General features: G+C 32.6%; 2 protein-coding genes across 3 annotated transcripts; one reads left to right on the forward strand and one right to left on the reverse strand.

The window, feature by feature from the left end:
• On the forward strand, positions 10,525–12,326 carry LOC18611503 (transcription factor bHLH94). Of its 2 annotated transcripts, none has more exons than XM_007047782.2 (3): positions 10,525–11,261; positions 11,411–11,824; positions 11,952–12,326. In XM_007047782.2, exons 1-3 carry the CDS (start codon positions 10,785–10,787, stop codon positions 12,042–12,044), a joined length of 984 nt encoding a protein of 327 aa, XP_007047844.2. In that variant the 5' UTR covers positions 10,525–10,784; the 3' UTR covers positions 12,045–12,326. The 2 variants fall into 2 exon arrangements, with proteins under 2 accessions (XP_007047844.2, XP_007047845.2); XM_007047783.2 differs by having other exon boundaries at positions 11,564–11,824.
• Positions 17,880–19,449, reverse strand: LOC18611504 (RING-H2 finger protein ATL54). Its single transcript, XM_007047785.2, has one exon. It carries the CDS (start codon positions 19,253–19,255, stop codon positions 18,095–18,097), a length of 1,161 nt encoding a protein of 386 aa, XP_007047847.2. The 5' UTR covers positions 19,256–19,449; the 3' UTR covers positions 17,880–18,094.

Here is a 20,925-nt window from a genome sequence, read left to right on the forward strand (position 1 = left end):
TAATATGATTTCATATTTTATTTATCGTAAACAATGAATATCGATTTTTTCGTTAGTTTTCAAAATATTTATTATCTTTATGTACTTTCTTATTTTTGATTTGATTAATAAAGATTATTATTTGCTAATGATATTCGCAATAACAATCATAACCATAGGGTTTTATCTTTTCACTCTCTAATATTTCATTGCCAACCACCCAACACTGTACATATTATTGATTGATGATTAGAGATGAAAGAGTAAGACTTGGAAGTATATATATATATATATATATATATATAGAGAGAGAGAGAGAGAGAGAAAGTCTCTTATATTTCACTTATGCCAAATTAATAGTGGCATGAAGAAAGATTTGAATAATGGAAGAATTGAAGGCAAAAGGAATCTTTTATACAACCGACCTTTTAGATACCAAATCATATGGGGTGGGCTCTCTTTGCATGTCTCTCACTCTCTCCCTCAAAAGGGGACTCACCACCCAGATTTAATTTGATGTTGACACATCTCATAGGATATATGCTAGCTCATCTGTCACCTATAAATTTGTAGCCAACTATCTTTTTTGCCCTTTTAGTTTTCAGAGATGGAATCTTCTCTTCTATTCTCTTTTCTTTTCTTTTCTCTCACATGGAAGGAATAAGAAAATTATATCAAGATCTGTAGACAAATTTTAACTGCATATATCACAGCATTCTTATTTGTTCTTGAACAGAGATATATAAGGGAGATTTAAAAAAACACATGAACATTCCAATTTGCAGAGTCCAGACTAATATTTTGGCCCATTTAATTGTTCTGGCTGTGACCATAGCCCAGACCTCAAGCCCGTGAAAGTTCTCGGCTAGGACCGCCATAAGTGTTAATCGTGAGCTGCAAATATTGCAAGAGGGTCACAATATTTGAACTAAACCATACACAAGGACCCAAAAGATTTTTAATTTGATTTAAGATTGTGAGAATCTACTAGTAGGAAAACAATTTTATTCGTTCCATCATAGTCATGTTATACTAGTATATTGTTATAGAGGCAAATAAGCTAATCAAACACATTTAATTTTAATCTGATACTTACAATGATTCCTAAGTTGGTAAATATTAAATGACATGATCTAACTAAATTTAATTTTATTAGTTATGGTGCTTCAAAGATATGAGATACTTAAGTTTGTTAATGGGTATATGATTTGAATTAAGTATTGCTATTGTATCACAAGGAAAAGTCGGTCCAATATAATTGACAACCACTAGCTCTCCTACGTTCCTTTCTTTCTTTTTATTCAAACTTGGAGATTTCTTTAGATGCTAATTATCATTAGGATGACAATTAAAAATATTAAAGTAAATCATTTGTCACAACCTAATTTGTCAGGCCATGACCGGCGCATGAGCTCAATGAGCATAGCTCATTAAACCCAAGCAAGCTCAATAAAGCCAAATTCAGTATTAGAACCCTTACAGTTCCTTATAAAAAAATTCGATCATTTGGTGCACTAGCACCGAAATTTTTTTTACATAACCGTTTCACCTTAATTCATCATTTTTCAAGTCATTTTCCTTGAAATAAAAACAATCCCCCATTGATATTCAGCCCTCATGGTTCGACCAACAAGGAACCTTAGAGAAATTGAATATTTCTTTTGTGTTTTTGTTCATAACCATACTTAACTATCCCTAAATACTAACATAGTCTAAAATCAAATTATTCCAACAATAATTCCTCTTCCATACTCATTTTTCATAATTGAATTCATCATGATAACTCAATATTCAATCATGAAAATCAAGAACAAAGGCATGGGTAAGCTAGGTATCAAGGAGAATTAAAGAAATTCTAACTTACCTAACTTGTTTCCTTAATTTCTTCACTTTTTCTTTGAATTTCCACCTAGGTTTTCTTGTTTTTCCCTTTGTTCTTCCTTTGTTCTTGTTGCTGGTTGCCTAGGCTGAATATGGTGAGAGAATTGGAGATTTAATGGGCTGACTTCTATAGAAAATAATAAAATAATCAAAGCATGTCACGTGTCACATGCTTATTGGACCCAATTTTTTTTAACTTTTTGACTTTTTCTTCTTAATTTTTCACCATAAATATTCTGGTATTTATCCAATCCTACCACAATTAAAATCCCTTTGGTCTTGACAAGTGCTGGGGTAAAAAATTTACCGATTTGCCCTCGGGGTGAAAAAATTATAATTTTACCCTTATACTCTGAAAATATACCGGAATCACATTATTTCTACTTTTCAACCTCAAATAACACTAATATTGATCAATATTAACCAAATGGGACAAAAATCGTTTTATAAAAATTCCCGTTTAGTCTTCTAGTGGTAAAATTACCATTTTACCCTTGTGCTCCAAAAATACCGAGAATCACAATTTTTCACTGCTAAACATCATTTTATACTCCAATAATCATAGTTATATTTTATATAATTATTCTTGGTCAAATGTGATCAAATCTTGGTTAAAAATCTCCATTTTATCATCAAATGGTAAAATGATCGTTTTGTCCCTAATCGGTCAATTTTCCTGATGGACTCCAAACTGGACCTTGAGCTCCGAATCACTATTCTAAGCCATTTTGTGGCTTTCAATATTTTCAAATTCTTCTTAGAATTTCTATTTGAACTAGTTCAAGGTTCGATTTAATTTAGTTGTACCACTCGGTACAATACCGTCTTTTAATCGAGCTTGATAGGGTCTCACATCATTAATTAATTATTACTAATTATAATTAAGCCAATCAAGAACTCCACAATCTGTCTTAACAAGATTAATCTAAATTAATGGCAACAATTGACGACAAACCTCAAACAAAGATGGGTCCAGTCTCCAGGTTACGATTCTAACTGAAGCTCTTTCATCAAATAATGGATCCTAGCGCCCATAGTTTTAGCTTACAATTTTAGAGGGAACCAACAAGTTGAATAAGAAGTGAAATGAAAATGACAGGACCAATATTTTTTGGCAACTCCTTAGGCATAAAGAAGAAGCCAATCCAAACGACAACTGGTTACCAATTTTGGAGAATTCACCTGAGCATTTATTAATACTTTTAAAACCAAAAGACAATCTTTCTGATGGGGATATAATAAAATACTGTTTCATCTAATGATCAATTCGGGCAGCATATATCTGATATCCCCCACAATAAATTGTGGCTCCATCAATTGCTTCCAAAACATGATGATCATCCAGCTTGGTGGATGCTGCTGGTTTTGTTGATCAGCCATGGTTTTGATCATTGGAGATGAATTGCTTGGACTTGTCCGGGGATGATGCAGATATGCAACAATAACCTGTGCGGCTAGGGAAGAACTGATTGGATATATATGCTATATCCAAGCAAACCAGACAAGTTAACCTTACGAGGTCAAATCTCTGCTACTGCTAGCTAGTCATGAAAGTACGTATAAGAGTATGATCCAAGCAATAAGCAGAGCAAGTTGGCAAGCCCCCACCAAGGCTTCTGTAACTGGTCTGATCTGATCTGATCTTTCACATACTAGAAAAGTACTGTGCTGAATAAGGAGCAGTAAATTTATGTAGAGCCCATCATGAATGCATGAGAGATAGCTTATTCACCAAATCAACAGGAGTTCGGTAGTCTAGTTTGAGAGACATTCCATGTCGAAATGGGATTTTACTAGGAATGAAGGTAGTTACAAGAATACAGTTAATTAATTACAAATTTGTTACTTCAAAAAAACTCACATGATGAGTCGCGATCGTATACAGTTATACACTGTTTTACTTACAATGGATCTAATCATTCAGATAATATTGAACCTCACTATCATGTCTAGTAATTGTGTTTGTTAAACAGTACTGACACTTTATGAATAATCACGTGAAGATGGGTTTCAATCATCAAGAGCTCAAAAAATCAGAGATGGGTGGATCAAGCAACACCTTCTTAAAATAACCGGTGCTTGATAAAATGATGATTGATTGATTGAAACTGAGAAATTAGACTTTTTTTGGGTCGAATGAAGAACGTGAGTTACCACAACTGCATGCAGCAGCCAGAGTCACGTTTTATATGTATGCATTAAACGCGGCAGCTTCCTCTCTTTCTTTAGGAATCTAATGGTAGTGATGAATAGTATAAAAGAAGAATAATTAGAGCATTCAATACCCAAATTGTCTTTTCGGTGTTAGAGGAAGAAGAGAAAAATTAGGAGGATATACACAGGTGGTGTCATCTTTTTTTTTTTTTAAACCACCATAGGTGGTGTTATCTTTAACATAGCAAGACACAAGTGTCAGCATCATAACATGAAATCTGCAAAGGATTTGTGTTTTGTCAGAATGCATGTTCTAGTACTACTGTGTACAGTTACAAAAGCATTCAAATGGGTATATATATAAATTTAGCATATAAAGATTGGTGGGTTCAATTACCATCTTCATTCTTCATTACTTATCAAGAAAATGAGAAAGTGTCTTGCAACCAACAGCCGATTGGCAACAAAATGCCAGTGATTCTCAGTGTCCATGCTTCTCAAAAAAAAAAAAAAGAAATTTACCTTTACTTAGTATTATAATTAAGTCTTAACACATGAACTGACAAACACACGCACACAAGCGTGAGTTGCATGTTTAGCGGGGTTGATGCTGATAGTAATAGGAAAGCTTCACATGCCCACATGCAAATCGATCAAGTTGGGCTAGAACAGACAAAAAAAACAAAAGTTTTTGTTATTACACAGCAATATTTGCTACATGATTTGAGCTTATTGGTAGAGGATTTGACTTGAAAAGTAATAAATTTACGCGTTTATTCTTTCGGTTAATACATATATATAGTACTATATTTAAACTCCAAAGAAGTTTAGCACATCAGATATAATTGCAAGTGGTTACCTTTAATTCACATTTTCTTTAGGCCAAAGGATGGAGGCCTTTTTGATTATGCATGGGCTCGACGTTGTTATTAACAAATGCTATAGTTTCTTGCAAAAGAGTAGTGGTAATCAACTTGTCTCTTCAACATTTTTCTTGTTTAATTTTTCCCCTGTCATTGAGATATCTTTTCAAGATAGAGCTATAGCTGCAGTTCTGAAAAGGAAAATTCCAAGAAAGGAGCTTGACAGAGTTCGCCTTTGTAGGAAAATGAACACGTGAGCCAGTCCAAGCCAAACCCATGCATGTTTCGTAAAAAGGGTGGCAAAGAACCAAACAAGAGAGAAAAAGTTCATCATTGCTCCCCTCTCTCACTCTCTCTGTCGCAAATCAGGACAATGAAATGCCCAACTCAATGCACCTTTTGTGGGGGGGCTCTGTTTTGGGGTTGTTCTAAAGGGCACAAAAGTCAAGAAACAAAAAAAGGCCAAAGACTGGGCCATAGGCCATGACGTAGTCATAGTGGCATGATTGTCGGAATGTGATGACCAAAGCAGTCTTTCTTCGTTATTTCATGCATTCTTCTGCCTCTCTCTCTTCATATCTGCTGAGTTTTCTTTTGAAAACCCAGCCAACACAGCCTCGGTTTTTCGCAATTGGTGACAAAGAATATTCTCACTCTCTCCCTCTCTCTCTTCCCCAATTAAATATTGAGAGATTGCCTCAGTCGACGAACAGGCCAGACGCGGTCTATCCTTGACTTTGTACTTTGCAAGCCAAGAAAAGCTTTTCTTCTCAGGCTAACATTACATTAAAAAAACGAAAAGGGAGAAAATTAAGGAAGAAATAAGATTAATCAAGCTTCTACCGTAAATATTGTGACAATATGGCTGCAATTACTGTATCTAGATTGCATTTAGCTTAGCACAAGTAATTGCTGAAATTTCTGCTAGAAGCCAGGTGGAATTATAGCTTGATTCTAAAGCCTATATATTCTAGCTACGATGGGGAAACATATCCCATAACATTTCATTATGACAATGACTCAATGAGGTAATTGCAACATTACTATTTTACACAAATTTAAGTCCTGAATTTGGTGTTAAAGTTGCAAATTTAAATCTTAAATTACCATAGCCAGTCATGGAATAAGAATTTTAAATTTGAAAGGATAAAAATAAAAAATTTAATATTTAAAAGAACGACATCATAAAATTTTTAAAAAATGAAAAATAAAATTAAAAAAATTATGAACTTTTGAAACTTTGGAGGGGCGGAGGCTCTGCTAGTCCCTCTCCCTTCGCCTCTGACCATAACTATGTAATTGTGTCCGTCTCCATTTGCAATTTTAACACTATATACTTTTTGCGTACCTCAGCATAATCATTTACATAATGAAAATTATAAATCCTTGCTGTTTGCATGATACAAGTTGTTGCAATATCTAATTATACCAAATTAAAATTTGTTCTCAATTAGCAGGAGAATCAATTTCCTAATAAGCTAGTAATTGATAGGCTAAAAACCAAGTTAGCAAGAACACAAAAAAAAAATAAAAAAAGAAAGAAATGCATTCCGCTTAATGATCAATTAAAATTGTTTGCAAGTGGCTAGAAAAAGGTTAAATGGGGACAAAAACAATGGTAGGTGACCTGAACCCAAGGCCCTCTTCGTCTACAGTTTGATGCTTTGCTAATTAATTATAGAATAATTAATCTCTATCGCCGTTGTATTAATTTGCGGTTTGTTGTATTGCAAAACTTGAAAGAAATTCAGAGTTTTTATTAGGATAAAATATTTTTAATTTTTAAAATTTTTATCGAAATTATACGAAAATCTATTAATTTTTAAAATAGATATTTCGTTTTTAAAAAATATTACACGTAAATTTAACTGTTAGTTAATCGTTAATATTTTCATCAACTTACAACTTGATAAAAGTAAAAAAAAAATACTTTTAATTAATTTTAAAATTATTATTATATAATTTATTTTTTTATTAATAAAAAAAACTCTCAAAATAGGAAGCACCGAGAGCCCCGATCAGTCTCCCTGAGGGAGCACTAGTGCTCGCCTTGAGGAGCCCGATTTGGGGCTCCCAAAGGAGCACCTGGTGCTCCTCTCTAAGAAAGTATCTATNTCTGGATCAGTGTTTTTTTTTTTTTTTTTTTTTAAATTTTAAAAAATAATAATAATTTGTTAAATTAATAAAAAAAAATTTAATTTTTTTTTAATTTCTGTTAACGTTGTTTGTATTTTTAAAACGAAATGTCTATTTCAAAAATTAATAGACTTATTTAAAATTTTTACTAAAATTTAACAAAATTAGGATATTTTATGCTTTTTATTAGTATTTCGGTTTTTGCCTGCACACACACTCCCTATTTTTGTCTCTTAAAGAAGTGAAAATGTCTAGTTAGCAATGCATATCGACTGAATCACAGCCACCCAACATAGACAATCGAAACCCCAGGCACATAAATGTATAGATAGTCAGACAGCACCTGGGCACATTAAATACAGAATCAAAAATTCTCAAGGCTTTTACATCTCAGCTTTACTCAACAGCAAATTCCCAGTCAACATTAATTCACACAGGAAACATGATCAGTCGATGTGCACAAAGTCATGGGCGGTATTACCCTGCGACCTGCGTAATGATCGAAGCCCTGGAAAACAGGGCACCAAAAACAGAATCACTACTATAACATATCAATCTGTCTCCTGCCATGTCTCACCTCCAGTTCTCACGCATAGAATGCATCAGTGACAGATCATTCACTCTTTCATAAACCAGTTAGTGCCATTAAGGGTAAACCTGAACAATTATTAGTACATACGTACTATTTCTAATATACCCACGTTCGTGTTTTGAGATCTTAATATAAATGTCCACACTGATTCATTTGTTTCTTATGAAGGATAAGACTTAGGTGAAGTTTTGAATTAAAAATGATTAATTGAAAATTAAAATTCAAAATCAAAATTGATACATCAACAAATTCAATGATAAAATTATTGGGAGTGATTCTCTTAATATAGTCAATTGGGTTCTAAATGCTACCTCAACTCCATGAAAATTGAAAAAAATTTATTTTACATATACTAGGCAAAAGGAAAATGTAGCTCATTTCTCGTACTATTAACGAGTTAACAGATGGTCTTACTAAATCTAGTATCCTAAAGTTACAAGATTATTTTTTTTGTAAGGGAATTTCAAGTGTACATTTTTCGTTTTCTATTTAAGTTTGACAATGATGTTATCTTTTTTATTTGTTGTCGTGATGTGCTTAATTTTTACATATATTTTTGCTTGTATGTTTTTTTAATGAAATAAATTTTATTCTTACTTTTCAAAAAGAAAAATTCAAAAAATTTCAATATATTTCGACATTTAGCTTTTGTAAATATGAGTTTTAACAAAAAAAAAAATGAAATGTTTTTCATCACTTTCATTTACTATATATTACGTCTTGTTGATAGATACTTCATTTATATTTTTGCATGTCATTGATCTACTCATTGATTTTATCAGATTATTGATTTTGGTTTTCAAGTTTCGTTTTTATTTAATCAAATCAATTGGGAACTTCACCATCTCTACTTAAGGAATTCGGTCTAAGTGTTTTTTGTTATTATGATAGTATTTACTTATCATGATTTGCAAAAATTGATCTTTTAATTATCAATATAAATTAATATTTAGAACCTTGACAATCACCTAAATTGGAGTTATATATAGGATGACTTGAAAATTAGAACGGGGAAAGCCAATACTGTTTATTGAGCAGCAATAAATAAATAAATTTAAAGAAAAGGTTGGCCAAATTGATATGTGTTCACACATCATGATAGCGTCTGCTACAGTAACTCTAATTTGAATATATGGAAAATAAATGGAATTTCAGGTAAACATGATACAAAGACATTCCCCCAAAGTTCGTCAGAAAGGAGGAATTGGAATGCTTTGTACCCAAATCAATTGTAGCTTCGTGAAAGACTTTAAGGACAGCGAATCTTACAAATAATGATAAGGTTGATACATTCAAAGATTGTCAGTTAGATATGCATGTTTTCTATATATAACACTAAGATCAATGCTTTGAGTTTATCAATAAATAGGAAAACAATTATAATTAATCTTGTGGATTTATGCAAAAAAAAGGAACAAAATTTGGGAAAATGTTTAGCCAGCTCGTGTCGGTGTTTGCAAGGATTGGTGAATGGATATTGCAAACTAGTTCAAAGCAATTGCTTAAGTAGTCAGTACTGAAAGACACATACACTAAAATTACTAATTAATTAACATTTTAATGTGAGCTTTTTTTTAATTTCTAAAATTGTCTAATAGTGACAAATCATTCATTTTAATTTTTCACAATTCACATAATAGGGTTTACATGGGAGGGATTAATATACAAATTGAGCTGGAAAATATATACAATGGGTTCAAACATAAGTTTTTTTTTTATTTTATTTTATAATTGGAGGAGGGAGATTCTAATCCTACTATTTAGGTAAGGGATAATGCATCAATTAATGAGCCAAATGCTCGAGTGCAAACATAAGTTTTATGCCTATAGTCATTGAGAAGTGAAGGCTTGGATTCAAATTGTATTACTCACGAAAATATCGAGTTAGCCATTTTCTCAATTGGCCAAAGATATTATGCACAAAAAAGAAAATTACAGACTTTAATTTGAAAATAAATGACATTTCTTTTTTCTTTTTGGGAAGGCAGGAGAGTATAACAAGAGTTTAAATTATGAGTTTGTATTTCATATATTGCTACTATAAATCACAAATTTTTTCTGCACAAGTAGTAAATTAATTACAATTTATTACCTTATTAATGTTAACATTTATCAATAGAAAATTTTAAACAATTGATGAGATTATGAATTATAATTTATTAACAATACATATATATATTGTTATACACCGTGCGTTGATATCTCAAATATGAACTAATTTTACAGTACATAAAAAGATTAACAAATCGTGGTTAGTAATTAAAAGAAAGCAAATGAAAGGAATTTTGTTTAGGGAGGAGGGAGAGAGAGAATGAAGATGCTGGGTTTACATATATATTCAACGAAAAATAATGTCAAAGAAGACATATTCTTGGAAAGGGAGTAATTAGTCTTTATCGTAGATGATTGCAGAGACTTGCCCCACCCAACATTGTTTGTGTAGTCACATGGACATGGATTCTCCTGCCAGACTCTTTGCTGTTTCCTCCTCCCTTCCCCTGCTACCTGTTCTGTCTTTGCCCTGTCTAATTTGCCACGTACCCTCTTCTCTCCCTCGCTCTCCCCCTCCCTCCAGGGTTTTCCTTGTCTAATTTGTCATTATGACCAAATCAAACAAGAGGCAACATTCTCGAAAGAGAAGAACTCTGCATTATTATTATCATTACCAATGAATGGGAATAATTTTACAGCCACGAGAACCTCTGTATCTTAATTCTCTTTTTCAACTAATCATTCCCTTCCAAAAAAAAAAAAAAAACCCAACCCCGCGTCTGATTTCAAAATGACAAATCTTCCTAGCAATCGAAGACTTGAATGACTTACATAATAATTATAATAAAGAATAAGTAGTTTTTTAAGTCGCTTTCTTTAATATTTTAATAATATGATTCCACTTGTAAAATAATAAGAGAATCTCTCTGTCTCTCTCTGTCTCTCTCCTTAGCCTTCACAAGATCTCTCGTGCAACCCGGTGTCTCAGATGCATGAATATTATTAGATATTGAGACCCTTTATAAAGGTAAATTGAAAGACTTTCTCAGATTATAGGGAAGAGCCTAAATTTGTGGTTGTTTCCAAGTTCTATGTTGAGAGCGTTGTTCTAATAGGCTAAGATATCAACCCTTCCTTCGACAAGAAAGAAAAGCTCTCAAAACTCCGATAGAGAGAAATTAAGAGAGATGGCATTAGAAGCTGTGGTGTTTCAGCAAGACCCTTTTAGTTTTGGCAGCAAAGACTTCTACAGCTTAGGAGGAAGTGGGAGTGGACCCTGCAGCTATAACTTTGGTTTTCAACAGGAAGAAGAAAAAGCTTACGGTACTGAAGAAACTCTCGCTAAAAGTAGAGGCGTTGATTTCAGTGCAACTTGGGGCTCCTCACCTTCTTTGATGGTGCAGCAGCAACCCTTAAAGGAATGGGACTCCAACTCTTCTTCCCCGGATAATGGCTTTCTCACCGGTGGATTCTCTCCCGCGGAACCCCCAGCGGGCGCCATGTCGTGCCGGGGGAAGAGACGGCGGACCAAAAGTGTCAAGAACAAAGAAGAAATAGAGAACCAGAGGATGACTCATATTGCTGTTGAAAGAAACAGGAGGAGGCAAATGAATGATTATCTGGCTGTGCTCAAGTCTATGATGCCAACGTCTTACGTTCAAAGGGTACTTTTTCCTTTTTCACGACCAAGTATTTCTTTTGTACTTATTAAGTTCAACAAAAGCAGTTTTTTAATTTGTAATATGTTTTTATTGACAATAGAAAAAGCGCTTTTGAAAAAGGAAGTAATGGTTGAAAGTCTCTTTTTCCATAGGGAGACCAAGCATCAATCATAGGCGGAGCAATTAATTTTGTAAAAGAGTTAGAGCAACTCCTCCAATCTTTAGAAGCACGGAAGCGAATGGAAAAAAGATCAGATAACTCCACCCTTTCTTCACTCTTCTCTGATTTCTTTTCCTTTCCTCAGTACTCAACTGGCTCCACCAGTACCCACCGCAGCTACGCTGCGGCGACCTCCGGCCAGTCAACGGCTGAGAAGCGGTCATCATCTGTTGCGGATGTTGAAGTAACAATGGTGGAGAGCCATGCAAACCTCAAAATACTATCAAAAAGACACCCAAAACAGCTATTGAAAATGGTTGCGGGCCTCCACTCTCTAGGCCTTTACGTGCTTCACCTTAATGTCACATCTGTTGAACATATGGTCCTTTATTCTTTGAGTGTTAAGGTAATTTAATAAATCATAATTATCAATTAATTTGTTCAACATTTCAACATTTTCTTTTTTATGCAATTTTACTTGTTTATTGTCATTATTCTGGGATTCATGATTTTTTTTTTCCCGGTTGGGACAGGTTGAAGATAATTGTGAGCTAACTACGGTGAACGAAATTGCAGCTGCTGTGTATGAGATGGTGGATAGGTTTCAAGAAGAGGCAGCTGCTTAATTAATGTTTTATGAGAATATAAGTTAGATTTTTTACCATTAATTTTCGTGTTTTTGCGGTGCTTAATTAGTTAATTCTACTTAATGTTTTTAGATAACTTGGTGGAACTTAGGTCTAGTTTTCCATTTTCTTTACTTTTTTTTTTGGGTTTAAGTCTAGCAATTATGTTACACAACAAGGTGATGATCCTCTAGATTTTCTTAACATCTAATTTTCTAATGCTGGGAAATTGCTTTAATTGTGTAAATATTGTGTTAAAGTGAAAATTAATTGAACTTTATATATCTTTAAAGAGCGTATACTATTAGTATAATGCTAGTTAACATAAACTGATGAAAGAAAAAAGGAAAATTAAAAGATAAAAGCAAACCAAGTATATTGGTATTCTTAATTTATGCATATTTAACATTGCAAGTTGTAAATCACATGTCGATCCATTCATATTTATAATGGACTTCTATTGTATCAGACATTATAACTCTTTTTTCTCTTATGGTTTTGTTTATTCATCTTGTGGGATGTTAATTGGTTGGAGCCTTTTAGCCATTTTGTATCAACTTGCCCCCAGTATACGCTCTGGACAGTAAGTTCTTTCTCTTGTTAAATTTTTTTTAATGAATATATTAAAATGGCTGAGAAAAAATTATTTATAATGATAACTCCATTTTAATTTAAGCTCTTAAAATTTTTTTCTTCACAAAAAAAAAAAAACCTCTGGAAATTTTGAGAGAACATGCATGAAGAAACCTGTTTATCACTATATATATATATATCTAAAAAAAGTAGGAAATTGCATGAAACTTGAAGACTTTCATATAGGGTTAGTGGCTTTGCCCTCGTTCTCTAATTTCCTAACCTATATATTTGCCCTCTATTTTTTTGTTTTATTTAAAAAATAAAATATTCAAATTCAACTCTTTTAAATATAAAACCTATATATATCAATCTTAGAATTAAATGCTATGTTTTTTTTTCTAGAAAAGACATAATGTTCTATAATTTTTTTTTACTACATAAGAAACTTATGCAATTTAGGTGCATTTTATTCCTTACTAAAATGAGATAATACATAAACCATCAAAAGAAGTTGAGACAGAACTTATTACTTAAAACATAAATATATGACAGTCATTTCATTCTGTTAATATACACAAGTATATATCCATTACTTATACTGGTAATAATACAGTTCCATTATTTAAAAAAACAAATTACTCCAAGGCAAAACGACATGCTTATGAAAGAGAGCAGAGCCGGTACTCAGCATCTAGGCCAGGTCTTGATGGAGACTTTGCTCCAAAAGTCATGACAAAAAACCTTGGGACCCTCTTTTATTCTGGTAATCTTTGCTTGCATGATTCGACAAAGAAGAAAAATTGGGATTTTCGGATTTCCTGATTTAGAAACGGTCAAGCTCTTAGGAGGCCCAATCCTAGTTCAACACATATGCAATGTATAACGTGTTGAATTCTAGTATTCAAATTTAGTTTATTAACAATGATATAGTCCTTTTGTTTTTTATATTTATGTTCATGGAACGTGAGGCCTCATGCTTTGAACGACAAAAAGCTTGCATTTTGTTTTTAATACGTTCGGCTTATGATTAATCCATTAACTAATTAGTACTGGTAATTCCGAATAAATGATGAAACATGGCCTTCTTTATATTTTGACATCTCTGTCTCTTTATGTTTGAGTACTAATTATATATATATTTCTTATTCGAAAATAGTGCAGTAAAAATATTTTGTTTTGTAATAAAAAGAAATTAAAAAAAGGTCATTGGTGCCCTTTTCCTTTATATTGACATGTCTTTTTACTTTATATCATATAAAGAGGGTTATGGTTCAGTATCTATGAGCATAGTTTAGAAAATGTATGATTGAAATGAAATAGAAAAGAGTAAATAATAGATAGTGCTGGAGATGAATGAGAACTGGTTTGTGCCCATTTTTTCATGTCAAAGGCAGTGGGCCAAGCAACCGACGATCCATTGACCATTTCAGGAGCTAAGGGCTCCAACTTTGTAGGGTCCATTTATGCCTTTTAGGTTTGGAAATGTTCACAAAAAGTTCAGCGTCTTTTGTGATTGATGCTCTCCTCATTTATTAAGCAAGGCAGCTGGTTTAACTTATTATGAAGCGGAAGGAATTATATTATAAGTTATTTATGGAAGGGTTAAAATATTAGTGTTTTTAAGTTTTGAAGCTTGGGTGTCTAGTAAAAAATTAAGTATTAGTAAGTGAGTTAAAGGGCAGTAATAGGTCAAGTTAATTAGTGTATTATTAAATTAGGATGAGGTTAAACGTTAGGTTTTAACCACTTAGCGAAAAAGTTTTACATTGATTAAATAATAAACATTAACCATATAATATACATAATAAAAATTTTTGATTAAATAAATCCTATGACCAACTCCGCACGAAAATCTCGTGTCAGGGTTGGCATCACCACCCAAGAATCCGCCTTTGGTTGGTTTGCTGATTGGCCAGCCATAAGTGGCTTGGCATTATGCGAAAAAGAGAAAGGAAAATTTGAGTTGGCATCACCGTCCAAACCTCGAACAGAATTGTAGTAATAGAGTTTAGTTCCAGCCTTGTAACTCCTATTTTTCCATAATTCCAGCCTGTAGTTCACTATGAACCCCACCCCTCGCTGAAATGGAATTATATGTATACATAAATAAATAAATACTAAATAAAAGAACCAATGTATATACATCCAAAGAGATGATATATGTTCACTTTAAGACTGTTCATTCACAAAGGTTAAAACAATGTCCCTTTTTGTGTTTGCAAAAGTTGAAGACATCAGCCTGAAAAGCAAAGATCAAAGAAGATTTGATATTCACAAGCATTTGAAAGCAAGTACACACTCGCAAAAAAGAAAGCTATAAAGCCACCAAAGTTTTCTAAGATTCAATAAATACTTGTACCAAAAAAATTATGTTGATGAAGACAATATCAATTATATGATGATTGAATAGATATTAATTTTTGTCAGACTCATGAGAAACAAGTTTGTCACTTTGTCAATGTTCAAGAGCTTAGATTCGATGCCCCAATTACTCCTCTCTCTCTCTCCGCTTTCTTTAACAAAGCAAAGACAGTTTCATTCGAAGATTTATTATGGCCAATTGGACATTGGCCGTCTACAAAATACGTTAAAAGTGGGGGAAACCATTCATATTTAGAAATAAAATGATAATTAACATATTTATTAGACCTATAATACAAAGCATTAAACGCTAGATTAACAAAGTAGGGTATTGTCTTGAACGGGCTTTAATAATTTGAAAGCACAATAATTATATATATATATATATATATATATATGTATGTATATATACACAGACGGATGCATTTACATCCAAACAATAAGATGAAAAAAAAAGAAAAAAAATTCATTTACAATCTTGATAATTGCCGCTTTTTCTATAATTGGTCCAGCCTCCAGGTCCAGTAAGAGTTAACAATACTATTTGGGCTTAGGCCTAGTTTTGTAGTTCCTCTATCACCAATGGTCCAAAATAATCTGACTGAGCCGAGGCCTTGGGCACTTTGGGTGCAGAGAATGCAATATGTAGATAAATTTTTTATTTTCTATATGTACCCACGTGTATAGTTATGATTGAATCAAATATTTAAAATAAAAAAACATGATTTGAAATTTGTAAACTGATGAGCCAAATATACTAATAAATCTCACGGTCAAGAAATTACCAATATATGATGCAAATTAAATAATAGTTGACTACAGTTATGGCTTTACTATTATTATTTTTCAAGTCAAGACCGATGAGGAAGTTTGTGTAGCACAAATTTGAAGAAAATACGAGCTTTAGAAATGGAAAAGTATGGATTGAGAGCTTATGACTCATAAATAATACTAACATTATTATAATTAATCTTTGTGACGGTGGTCATAGATATATATATATACACGACATTATTCTTCATTAGTCTTTGTGAGAAAATTTACTACTACATATGAGGAAGATAGTAGAAATATTATGGCGAAGATTAGCCAACCCTCAGGAAAAAAAAAAAAAAAGCACATGACTGAAAGTACAATTTGACAGTATCAAGGGGAGGACTGGAGGGTCCACAGTGCCTTGCGCAAGTGAATAAAAGAATGTGAACACTCTTATGCCTATGGCTATGGTGTCAATGGAAACAGAGACGAGATAAGATAAGCAAAGCCAGATCTTTTTTGGCTGGAAGGTGACATCTGAGAAGTGCAGTACATGTTTGATCAAACGATAAAGAAATGTCCTTGGAAAGTGGCTACGGCTGGCCGGCCCACTTTCAAGTGGTGAGACAATATTTCAAGAGGGTTGGTAGGGAAACATTAGATAGGATTCCTTGCCAATACTAATTTCTATGAAAGCGAGCAAAAGTTTAGGGGTAATTAAGTGGGTTGTATATTTTTGCCAGAAATATGAGGTACAGATCAATTTTCTTAAAAACAATATAATAACAAGAGATTGTCAAATCTATCTTGCCTGGGTGGACTTGAGTGATTATTATCGGACATGGAATATATGATCGAATAAAAAATTATAAAAAATAATTTTTTATAAGTTTAATTTAAAAATACTTTTTATTATAATTTTAATTATTTTTAATTAATTTTTAATATAATTTAACAACAATATCCTTTAAACAATTTTTGACAAATTAAAAAAGTTTCGATATTCTCTATCTCGTCATTTAGACAAAAATTTCAAAATTAAATTTCGATTTCTTTTTCTTATCAAATACTGTCTATCTCGTCATCCAGCTCTTTCTCGCCATCTCAAAGTGATATTAAGATTATGTTTTAGGTTTTTGGGTTTGTTGATTTATTCATAAAACCTCAAAGTTGAGGAGTTGAAATTAATTAGATATATCTATAAATTAAAACACTGTATGACTTTGACAATTTAAATTTGATTGCGAGCAAGTAAATCAATTTGTTATTAAGTATTGCATTACTGGTTTTTAGACATTGTGTTACTAATTTTTAGGTATTACGAGACTAGTTTTTAAGTATTACTTGACTTAATCATTACGTTTTTTGTTTTAGGCATTGGGTGACCGATTTTAGATATTACGTGACTAGTTTTTAAGTATTACTGATTGATTTTTAGATAATGTCCAAGTCACACAATGCCTTGCTTACCAGTCACGCAATGTCTTACTTACTAATCACGTAATACCATATCAACCAGTCACGTAATGGCTAAAAATTAGTAACATAATGTCTAAAAACTAGTCACGTAATGTCAAAAAACAAATTACACAATGCCTAAAGTCTACCAAAATTACTGAATTTTATTTAACAAAATCAATAACTTCAAACAATACACCATATCCTATTTAACAATATAATCAATAAATATGTTTACTTGGCGAAGAATACTCAAAGGGTTCTTCATATATAAAAAATCACTCCAAAATGCTTAAAAATACTCAAAACGCTCAAAAGTTTTTATTCATGTATCAAAAATCACTCTAAAATGCTTAAAATGCTTAAACGTTTTTCTTTCTGATAAGATATATTCCAAAGATAAATAGTTTGGTAAGAGGAAAGCTCAAAGGATATGAGTTGGTTTGAAGCGCGAATCTAAACATATGGATCGATTTTATTAAGAGTAATTTTATTCAAAATTAATTTTTCTTAATTAAAAATAATTAAAATTATAAAAAGAACTATTTTCAAAAACACTTTTTATATAAGAGATATTTTTACAAAGAACGCTATATCGAGTATCGGCACTTGATTTATGTAGGAATAATATTATATGCAACATGATTCACCAGCTCGGCCAAAGTTACTTTGTGAATATGCATGTAAAAAGTGCTAAAAATTAAACCTTGCTTATTAATAATTAAACATCATACTAATAAGGATTTAACCAAAGCAAGCATAATTTAGTTCTCAAATATTTTTAGAAAAGCCAACTATTCTTAGAAGACAATCCATACATAACGGGATTCTTCTTGTATTCTGTACGGTTATACAGATGCAGCCTTAATTTTATCATGTGCTGTTAACTGACCTTGAATTCACAAGGGAAGGATCGAGTCTTGGCTTCTGCATTTTTTGGATGATAAGAATTTTCCACCACTTGAGAAAGACCTTTTCATTGAAATTTGCCCTTTGGACAAGGAACGCCCAATTGAACAACTTTTCATCATCTTGCATATGCTTGAACTTTCACTTCCTCGCTTACCAACAATCTTCCCCTTTGGATACTTTAGCTGTCGTAATTCTGTATCCAAACTCCCGTGATGTTTATGTGCTCCATTCCCTGGACCAGGTACATCGCTATGAATTTCCAAGGCAGAAGATAAATCCAATGAAACTGACCTCCTCGTCGGTTGAACATCATCCTGAACCCCAGCTATATTACTTAAGATTTGAGAACCAGAATCAGAAATCCTTGTTTTAGAATGAACCAAACTTTTCTTAGAATTTTCACAAGTGTTTCCATCTTCAATTGGACAAGTTCTCACTTCACTAGTCTCACCTTCACCAACATCATTTCTCCCCAAACCACCATAATTCTCTGAATTTTCGACCAGAGTGTCGTTCCTTGAACCTGAATCACTCGAATTAGGCTCCGATGCAGTCGCTTGAGCAACTATGGATTCACAAACAACAGGGGCACGACACAGTGGACAATTTTTATGGGACCTTAGCCACGTATCAATACAAGGAAGGTGAAAAGCATGACTACACTTGGGCAAAAGCCTAAGACTTTCATCTTCTTGGAACTCATTCAAGCAAACAGAACACTCGGTCCCTTCAATCAACCCTTCATCTTTTTTATACTTAAAAACTGTGATGGAATCAATAACCGACTGTTGGAGTCCAATAGTGTTGATGTACCATATGGGGTTGTCTAAATGTGGTTCTGGTCCTCGATCTTCATCAAGAAAATCTTCCTGAGTACCAAAAAAAAGAGGCATACTTCTCCTTGAACGATTCCTCCCGATAAAATAAGATCTAACAAGTGCGCAAAAAATAGCGATTAGAAGAGCAGTACTTAGCATACTTCCTATGACAATTACGCCAGTGATCATCACATTCCCTTGCTTATAAGACGAAATTTGAGGAGTAGGAGGAGAACAAGGAAGTGGTGGCTTTGGGGGTAGCGGCCTTGGTGTTAGAGTCAGCGCCACACGCTTGTGCTCACAATCACGTAATTGTCCTCTACGAGCCATTGCAAGAAACAGAGAAGGAAACAGAGGAAAATCAAGCAGGGGGGCTAAAAAGATTCATGCCCTTAGAGCCTGGAAGAAGGAAGGTGAGAGAAGAGAAGAGATTATGAAATAGCTTTTAGCTTTACTTTTTTGTTTACCATCCCTCGCCATAGGCTGGGGGTTAGAATTAATGGTGTGACCAGGAAGTTTGGCTTTCCCTTTGCCTTTTTTGTTCTTTATTCCACAAACGAGATGTGAGGGTTTGAGACATTTCGCTTTCCATGAAAGACTTGTATGTCCATTTGCATTTACTGGGTAGTTTCGTTTTTCTTTGGTTTTGTCCAAGTCTATAGACTTTGCAGTCAACCACGCGGAAGACGTTAACGTGTGGTTCATGGAAAGGAGAGGGAAACCAAGCCCACTTCTTTAAAAAGGGTTCCTCCATTTTGCCTTGTTCGGTCCACCAGAGTTGAAGCCCATTCACGGATTTACTTGAACACTTTCACCATGATTGGATCAAAAGCACCCACTCCTTTCCTCTGTTTCGGAAACATCAGTCATTAAACGTCAGTTACATGTAAAAAGAGGGGGGAAAAAAGTTATAACACCTAGCTTCTCTTTGCCAGGGAAGTTGAATTTCAATTTCAAGTCATAAAGCATACCAACCCAGGAAAATCATGCTAGCAATTATTAACACTATGCTATCAAAGTTGAGAATATCCTAATCATGATTATAAATTAAGGATAATATTTTTTGCCCATATGACTAGGTCACATTTTCATGTATGTCGTCCCTCTCTTTGATGAAAAAGGCCCACTCTTTTTGTTGGAAGTCGACCCTAACCACAGTGTCGGCCCTTGGGTGAAGCCACCCAAACAAGGGCTTTAGGCCTCCAATTTGAGGAGGCTTCAATTTTAGAAAAGATTTTTAATTTTATAATATAATTAATTATATTAAAATATATAAAAATTAAAAAAATATAAAAGTAAAAAATAATTAATAAAATTATTTTTTTATTTTTTTAATTATGTGTTTAATAAATCTCAATTTTTTAGTACTTTTTTATTTTTAGAATGTCATTAATTCTCAACTATATTCTTTTATTTTTAATAAACTAACAGTCATATGTATTTAATCATCTCTACCAGTTATTTTTTTCTCATTTATTTTTCTTATTTGCATTCAATGTATTTAATGATTTTTAACAGCTATTTTTTTCCTATATATAAAACTAATTATCTTTTTCAATATATAATATCTACTTTTGAAATCTTCTATTCTCATTTGCTATTTCTTCCTTTAACTTTAATTTTTCTCCAAAAAATACACAAGAAATCTGTTCTTCTATTATCTTCATAAAGTTGTGAGTCTCATTTGCGGTTTGCAATAAGCATTCAACAATTAAGTACTATTGTTTTAATCTTTACAGATTTTTTTATTTTAATTAAGAGTTTATATTATATTTTTATATTATTTTTATTTTATGTGATAGTTGATTTATTTGAATTAGAAATTTTGATTGTTGATTTTATATTGGTCATTTAAAAAATATAAGACAATTATAATAGTTAAATATTTTTGTACCTCATGTCAAATAGAAAATTTGAATCTGGTTATTCAAAGCTTAAAAAAAAAAAAAAAGAATTGAAAGTTTAATACAATCTAAAAAAGGAGCTATTGATAAATTTTT

This window comes from Theobroma cacao, chromosome 1 (assembly GCF_000208745.1).
Source record: "Theobroma cacao cultivar B97-61/B2 chromosome 1, Criollo_cocoa_genome_V2, whole genome shotgun sequence".
Taxonomy (NCBI): Eukaryota; Viridiplantae; Streptophyta; class Magnoliopsida; order Malvales; family Malvaceae; genus Theobroma; species Theobroma cacao.

Coding starts and splice junctions, on each gene's coding strand:
- LOC18611503 (XM_007047782.2), top strand. CDS start 10,785: ATGGCATTAGAAGCTGTGGTGTTTCAGCAAGACCCTTTTAGTTTTGGC. Junction 11,262..11,410: donor CAACGTCTTACGTTCAAAGG/GTACTTTTTCCT, acceptor CTTTTTCCATAG/GGAGACCAAGCATCAATCAT. Junction 11,825..11,951: donor TTTATTCTTTGAGTGTTAAG/GTAATTTAATAA, acceptor CGGTTGGGACAG/GTTGAAGATAATTGTGAGCT.
- LOC18611504 (XM_007047785.2), bottom strand. CDS start 19,255: ATGGCTCGTAGAGGACAATTACGTGATTGTGAGCACAAGCGTGTGGCG.